This window comes from Drosophila kikkawai, chromosome 3L (genome assembly GCF_030179895.1).
Source record: "Drosophila kikkawai strain 14028-0561.14 chromosome 3L, DkikHiC1v2, whole genome shotgun sequence".
Classification (NCBI taxonomy): Eukaryota; Metazoa; Arthropoda; class Insecta; order Diptera; family Drosophilidae; genus Drosophila; species Drosophila kikkawai.
In genome coordinates, this window is record NC_091730.1 from 20183172 (window position 1) to 20191238 (window position 8067).

The 8067-nt window shown below is 36.4% G+C and overlaps 1 protein-coding gene and 1 long non-coding RNA gene across 3 annotated transcripts; both read right to left on the reverse strand.

Annotated features, from left to right (window-relative positions):
• Positions 1 to 1260: 1260 nt before the first annotated feature.
• LOC108072111 (zinc finger protein 84-like) lies at positions 1261 to 3376 on the reverse strand. Its single transcript, XM_041775503.2, has 2 exons — positions 3157 to 3376; positions 1261 to 3088 (listed from the first exon to the last, which is right to left on the reverse strand). Exons 1-2 carry the CDS (start codon positions 3162 to 3164, stop codon positions 1369 to 1371), a joined length of 1728 nt encoding a protein of 575 aa, XP_041631437.1. The 5' UTR covers positions 3165 to 3376; the 3' UTR covers positions 1261 to 1368.
• Positions 3377 to 4607: 1231 nt separating this feature from the next.
• LOC138928348 (uncharacterized) lies at positions 4608 to 5883 on the reverse strand. 2 transcript variants are annotated; one of them, XR_011444870.1, is made up of 4 exons: positions 5219 to 5883; positions 5003 to 5142; positions 4832 to 4944; positions 4608 to 4775 (listed from the first exon to the last, which is right to left on the reverse strand). It is a non-coding gene; the product is annotated as an uncharacterized lncRNA (long non-coding RNA). The 2 variants fall into 2 exon arrangements; XR_011444869.1 differs by having other exon boundaries at positions 5003 to 5881.
• Between the last annotated feature and the right edge of the window lie 2184 nt (positions 5884 to 8067).

Below are 8067 nucleotides of genomic sequence, written 5' to 3' on the forward strand. Positions count from 1 at the left end.
ACCCTGCCCTTTTTGCCAAAGCGACAATACCATATCCCACCTCTTAAACTCCTGCCCATCACTCCTCCCCATCAAACTATCCATTTTCAAAAACACAGACCCAACAAATCTCCTCAGCGAACTCAACCCAGATAATCTAGAAAAAATCTTAATTTTCTTAAGATCTTCCAATCTTTACCACAAAATATAAAAACATACCCAAAATGTATATAAATAAAAATTACCAACTAAGTAGCCAAACTACAATGTCAAATATGTAATTAAAACAATATATATAATATCATGAATCTTAAAAGCCGAAGGCCCTGTTGCCAGCGCTTTACCAACTAAGTTAGTTTAGTTTTGTAAACTTCTCTATCTTTAATAATAAATAAATAAATAAATAAATTTAAAAGCTGTCTAAGCTCTAAGATTTTAGAACTTTATATGGAATTTTAAACTTCAAAATCCCCTTATCTTGTAGAATATCAATAATATCTAGAATATCTATATTTTAAAAATAAATGAATATGAATAATTAAGTATATCTATATTATCTCTTTTTCAGTGGCGCCTGAGAAGAATATGTATGCCTTTCAATCTAAATTTAATTCTAAAACAAACAAACAAACGCAGACAAAAATTGTATATATTTACACAATTGTTTTCAATAATTTAGTCTCTGAGTCGAAACAGTTTAATGCTTATTTTAGAAACTATAAAACAATGAAAGTATCTTAGATTTTAGTTTTATCGCCGGAAAGAGTATTTAATAGAGAATATAATCAATGTCTGCAAATAGAGATAATATAAAGCTTAGATTCCTAGTATATTCGAGTAAAAACTCTTAAATTTTTAGTACTTAATGTTTGTTTAACCTTGCAACTTGAGCATATAAATAAAATTGAAATATTAATATAATAATAATCAGTATTCAGCCTTTGTGTTTTCTCCAGTTTCTACGTGTATTTGAAACGAAAGTAGTAAACTTTTTCAAAAACATAAAAAAAATATATATATAAATAAGAAAAGGAAATCAATAAATATTGTATTTGCATTGATCGAATATTTACAATCTGTGAATTTGCAAAAATAAACATCGCTGCTTATCAAAAAATGTTAAAGCTGGAAGAGTGTTTCGTGTCGAACTTGAAGGGATCCAATGGAGTGGGGCAAGCAAAGCATACCAAAGTATTATTATATTTTCGTCAGAATAAAAACAAATGGTTTATTCAAGTACATTTATTTATTTGTGCATTAATGTTAGTTAACAATCTAGTTATTTATAAAATAAGAAAAAAAATTTAAATAGTTTGGGTATTTCGTGTGGATTGGGATGCGTTTGTTGAGGTCCTTATAACAGAAAAAAATCTTTGTGCAAGAAAGAAACTATTTAATGTGAGTTCGGATATGACCGTTAAGAGTATTTTTATGGGAAAATGATTTTGAGCAGTGGGAACACTTGTATGGTCGCTCTCCAGTGTGCGTTCGGATGTGTGTTTTAAGATGACCTTTCATGGAAAATGACTTTGAGCAGTGGGAACACTTGAATGGTCTCTCTCCAATACAGTTTCCGTTGTGTGTAATGAGATGATTTCTCTGTAAAAACGACTTTGAGCAGTGGGAACACTTGTAAGGTCGCTCTCCGGTGTGATTTCGGATATGTGCAGTAAGAGTATATCTTTGGGGAAATGACTTTGAGCAGTGGGGACACTTGTATGGTCGCTCTCCAGTGTGTGTTCGGATGTGTCTCTGCAGTTGAGATTGCCCGGAAAATGACTTTGGGCAGTGGGAACACTTGTATGGTCGCTCTCCAGTGTGAATTCGGATGTGTTCATTCAACATGCTTTTATGGGAAAACGATTTTGAGCAGAAGGAACACTTGTATGGTCGCTCTCCAGTGTGAACACGGATATGTGAATCAAGAGAACCTTTCTGGAAAAATGACTTTGAGCAGGTGGAACACTTGTATGGTCGCTCTCCAGTGTGAGTTCGGATGTGTGCGTCAAGAGTATTTTTATGGCTAAACGACTTTGAGCAGTGGGAACACTTGTATGGTCTCTCTCCAGTGTGAGTTCGGATGTGTGCGTCAAGAGTATATCTTTGGGCAAATGATTTTGAGCAGTGGGGACACTTGTATGGTCGCTCTCCAGTGTGTGTTCGGATGTGTCTCTGCAGATGAATTTGCGCGGAAAATGACTTTAAGCAGTGAGAACACTTATGCGACTTCTCAGCCGTGTGAATTCGGATGTGTCTCTGCAGAATAAGTTGGTCGGGAAACGACTTTGAGCAGTGAGAACACTTGTATGGCCGCTCTTCAGTGTGAGTTCGGATATGTACATTAAGAGCACTTTTAAGGGAAAATGACTTTGAGCAGTGGGAGCACTTGTATGATCGCTGTTCAGTGTGAGTTCGGATGTGTGCGTTAAGAGAAGGTTTATGGCTAAACGACTTTGAGCAGTGGGAACACTTGTATGGTCGCTCTCCAGTGTGAGTTCGGATGTGTGTATTACGATTAAATCTCGTGGAAAATGACTTTGAGCAGTGAGAACACTTGTATGGTCGATCTCTCGTGTGATTTTCGATGTGTCTGTTCAGATGAATTTGCTCGAAAAACGACTTTACGCAGTGGGGACACTTGTATGGTCTCTCTACAAAACAATTCCTGATGTGTTTTTTTAAACTACTACTCTGGGAAAACGACTTTGTGCAGTGGGAACACTTGTATGGTCGCTCTCCAGTGTGAATCCTGATGTGTGTTTTTAAACTACTACTCTGGGAAAACGACTTTGAGCAGTGGGGACATATGTACTGTTTTTTCGTCTTGCTGAATCCAACACCGTCATTTAAATTGACTGGTAGATTTTTAGTATTTCTCATCTGGAGGTAGATCTGGTGGCTCGTTTCTATGGTTTGCCGTATCTCAAAGGCGGATCGTGCACAGTGCAGGCAAGAATCGCAGATGTTTTCGGGGAAGCAATCTTCTTTAGAAATCTCGTAGGGAGTGCATTGCGTGATCATATCGGCGATGGAGATCCCTAGTCCTGGAGCGTTGTCGAATATGTTGATCATAGCAGGTGACGTTCCCAGGCAAGCGCGACAGATTTGACTAAAATTGAATGCAGAAAGTGGGTGTTTTACAAGGATATAGACACTGGTATATTTTGATTAACTTACACTTCCATGATTTGAATAGTGAGAATTTTTACTTGTAGCGTGTTGCATGGTCTGTGTTATACGACAACATATTGTTAGTTTTCGACTGATCAGCGGCGGCGGGACCCATAAAACGGTAGCTCATTCCGGGTGGGGTAGGTTCTTGCTGACGTCTAAACTTGACACTACGAACTTTAAATTTAAGAGTCCCTCAACAAAACAATAAGCCTACTCATAGGCGAAAAAGGTGGAATCAAAATCAAATTTATTCTATGGATGTATGTGTAGGGTCTTCAACGAACGGTAAGGCGGTGGCGTTGATGGTGGATGCCACATGTATTCTTAACCCTCCCAACCATGTCTCTCTCTAACTGGGGAAACCCAAATGTTAATGTCCCTTCTCTTTATTTAATTTATACCCCCATGTCTAAAATAAAACTTAGAAATTCATCGTTAATTTCATACTATAAAGTTTGTTATATTCCTTTTCATCATATTTTTTTTTTTAATTCATTTTTTTCTAAACATCCATTATTACAATTCAAGCATTCTGTTTCTATTCATAGGATCTAATCATTTCCAAATTAATATGTCTTATTAAAGTTTTAAATTGTCAAATAATATGGTTATATCTACATGTTGGCTTTTAATTAATTATCATAAAAATTAAGAATTAAATTTTAAATTTTCAAATAATATTTTTATCTCTACATGTTGGCTTTTAACTAATTAAAATAAAAATTAAGATCTAAGTTTTAAATTGTATGAATTAATTGTACATCTTTGTTGTTTTAGTGTATGTTGTTTATCTTCATTGTTTTTCTTTTTACTCTATTTGAACCTTTTTCTTTTATACTCACAATCACATCAACAGGCCGTGTTTTATTTAATTCATAATTAATTTCAAACTATGCGAGAACAGTCAATCATATATATTTGCTATCGGCCAAACCAATGTACACGAGCTTCCATTATCTCTCAACGAAACTGGATAATCAAAACAAAAGCTGCGCTTACGGCTGCATTTAAAATCTTATATATGTTTTTTTTTTTTTTCACGACTTAAACGGTCACAATTAAATTGATTTGGATTATCACTTTGCACAAAATATTAGTTGTTTAATTTGCATGTTCATTGGTTTGCTCGATCACTTCCACTTTTTAATATGTTGCCGAATAAAAACTCACCCACTCTTGTTGCTTGATGAAGGCCTTCATGTTGCAGAGGAGATGGTTAAAAAGCTGTGGGCTTAGAAGCTTTCAAATTATATGATTAGGGTTCTCCATAAGAGGTACACTTAGAGAAAGGTTGATCGGCGTGTTGTGATGGCGGATTTAAATTAATTAATTTTAGTATTTCATAATTTTTTTTTTTTTTTTTTTTTTTTTTTTTTTTTAGAATTTAGTTTTAAATTTTAATTTTTTTTTCCCCATTTTTTTAATTTTTTTTTTTTTTTTTTTTTTATTATATATAGGTAATTAAGGATTTTATTATTTTAAGGTGTTTTTTGTATCGTTGTAATTTTTTTAACAATCCCACGTGGCCAGTTTTTCTGCTACATTTTTGCTTTTGTTGCTTTTCTCTCCTGGATCCCTACAGGCTTTTCCTTTTTCGATGGCAAGAACGTTGTTGCGAGGAACTAAAGAATTTTTCTCAGTGAAAAGAGTATAAGCGACAGGTTATGGTAGGACTTACGTAAGTCGATTTTTCGGATCTGCCCAAAAACAAGGGTTTGCAACACAGGTTGGCAAAAAGAATTTGGCTACGGCCACGATCAGGAGAATTGTTGGTATTGGTTGATCCAGTGGCTATTAGAGGGGCAAAGGTTAGAATTTATGTTTTCTAAAATTTGCACAAAATATTTACCGTACAGGTTTAATCAGCAGCCGAAAGGTAAAATAATGCTGACTGAATAGCGGAGCACTTTCCGTATCGCGAGATGCGATCAGATTTGAATGCCTGGACTTTGAACTTTAAAGTCCAATTTTTTTGGCAGCGTGCAAAAACTATAAATTGAGATAAGAGCGATTTCAACTGCTCGTAGGCACGACTTAAAACGGAAAGACCAATTTCTGGGCTTACGAGCTTTTTATCAGTTCTCAAGCCGACGAAGGGGTGCATTCAGATTAATCACTTTTTTGTCATTCACAGGTAGTTGTCAAAAAAGGTGAATAGTGGGTCCTACTATGGCGGGATATGACGAGATTTTAAAAATCTAAGTCAAAATAAAAAAACTTTTCTTTCCCAACGTTCGTATAGGAAAGAAAACATTCTTGCAACTAAGGCGACCATTACAACCACAGATAATTCTGACGACTCGCAGGAGGAAGATTAGCTGGAATTATACGCGAATATCTTTTGCGTGAAAGGTTCCAATCTCTCGTCCTTGAAGAGTTTCCAATAGATAAAACGAGTTTCCTAGCTTACGTTTTATTCTACATTTAGTAAATTGTGGAGCAAGCTTCTTGTTATAGTTTTGACTGAAATTGCTAAGGCTAAAATTTCTTCTGAAGACTTCTTGGCCCTCTTTGTAATTCACTGGTTTTGATCTCAAGTTATACTGTTCTACATTTCTTTCATATGCTAACTTGCTGTTTCTCTGTATATCCTTTCTAATCAAAGTTAGACTATCAGGGCGATCTAATGGAATAGAATCCTCTAGCAAGTTTAAGTCTTTCAGCAAACGATAGTCAGCACCATGCTTAATCATATTAAGGCCAAATAACGCCTTATATGGTGAACATCCAATACCTTGATGTATTGCAGATCGAAGAGCACAGGATATATGAGTCAGATACTGATCCCATTCTCTTTGGTCTTGTTTGATGTAAGCACGGACAGCAGATAGCAAAGATCTGTTTACACGCTCAGCCGCATTACTCTGGGGAGAATAGAGTGCGGTAAACACATGACGTATACCAAACTTGGTTAGAAAAACCTCAAACTCTTTAGCTTTAAATTGGCTTCCGTTGTCACTAACTACTATCTCAGGAACTCCAAAGCAATGGAAAATACTGTGCTCTAAAAATTCCTGTATTTTTTTAGAAGTAAATTGTTTTAGGGGGCATAGCCAATGATATCTGCTAAAATGATCTAACACGATTAGAAGACCGATATAACCAGATTTACTTCTAGGGTAAGGACCTAGTATATCAATGTATAATTTTTGAAAGGGTCTAACGGATACACTCTGTTGACCCATTGGTGGTCTTAGGATTGCATTGGGTGCTTTGGTTTCTTTACAAGTACTGCACTCACGAATGTAATCACGAATATCCTTGGAGAGGCCTGGCCAAAAGAAATGTCTGCGTACTGCTTCAATGGTTTTATGCATTCCTCCATGAGCTGACAAAACATTATCATGGGCCTGACTAATAACGTTGGGTCTTAACTTTTCCGGAACCCATAATCGCCAGTTATTTTCATCATTTAAATGATCTCCTGTCGAATGTTCTGTTCGAATATATACAAACTTATCGACGACTTGTAAGTCTGGAAATGAATCTGCCTTTCCTAAAACTTTGTTTTTGAGACTTACATATTCATCGCTTAAAAATTCAATCGAATCTAAATCAATTTCCGGACTGCCTGATGTTACTGCATCCAAATGTCCTTCGCAAATGCGAGAAAGGGCGTCAGGGACTATATGATCTTTTCCCTTTCTGTGCGAGATAGAGAACTTAAAGGATTGTAGACGAAAAATCCACCTTGCCAAACGACCACAAACATTTTGTTGCCGCATTAGCCATAACAGGCTAGAATGATCGGTTATGACTTCGAATTCCTGCATCTCTAAATAACATCGAAATTTTTCTACTGCCAATATTACTGCTAAGCATTCTCGCTCGGTAACGCTATAATTTTGTTGGCTTTTGCTGAGTTTCTTAGAAAAATAAGCTATTGGCCTTTCTTCCATAGATTCCGATAATTGCACGAGAACTGCTCCTACACCATAATCGCTTGCATCGCAGTGTAAGAAAAATTTTTGACTAAAGTCGGGATTTTGCAAAACCGGTGCAGTTGTCAAAAGTTTTTTCAAAGACTCCATGGCTTGTTGAGCCTCTTCAGTCCACTTGAAGGTCTTTTTAGATTTCAAGGTTTCAGTTATAGGGTAACTGATCTCTGCAAAGTTATGTATAAATCTACGATACCATCCACAGACTCCTAAGAAACCTCGAACTTGCTTTAGGTTTTTGGGACTGGGCCAGTTTAAGATACACGATATTTTCGACGGATCGGTTGATATACCTCCGCTTCCAATAATATATCCTAAGTAATTAATTCGAGTTACGCAGAAATTGCTTTTGTCGATATTCAGAGTTAAATTTGCTTTCCTGAACTGTTCCGCAATGCGAACGAGGATGGCCAAATGCTCAGAAAAGTTTTCGGAGACTATACACATGTCGTCCAAATAACCAAAAACACAATTGCGTAAATCTGGAGGAATAAGAGAATCCATTAGCCTACACATTGTTGACGGGGCATTGCAAAGACCAAATGGCATAACCGTAAACTGGTATAGTGGTCTGCCAGGAACGGTAAAGGCAGTTAACGGTTTAGCTTCCTGTGTTAACGCGATTTGCCAATAAGCGTCCTTTAGGTCTAATTTGGATATTATATTCGCTTTTGGGAGTCGAGCAAAAATTCCTTCAATACTCTGTAAAGGATAAGCATCCTTTTTAGTGACACAGTTTAATCTGCGTGCGTCCAGACAGAGTCGAACTTTGTTGGGCTTCACAACCAATCTCATGGGTGAACTCCAGTCACTTTCTGCGGGTTCTATAACTCCTAAACTTAACATACGGTCTACTTCATCGAACATTAACTTTTCTACCGCGGGGCTTACGGGATAATATCGTTGTTTTACAGCTTTAGCTTCCCCAATATCTATATCATGTTGAATAAGCGACGTACGACCTAGACCTTGCTTT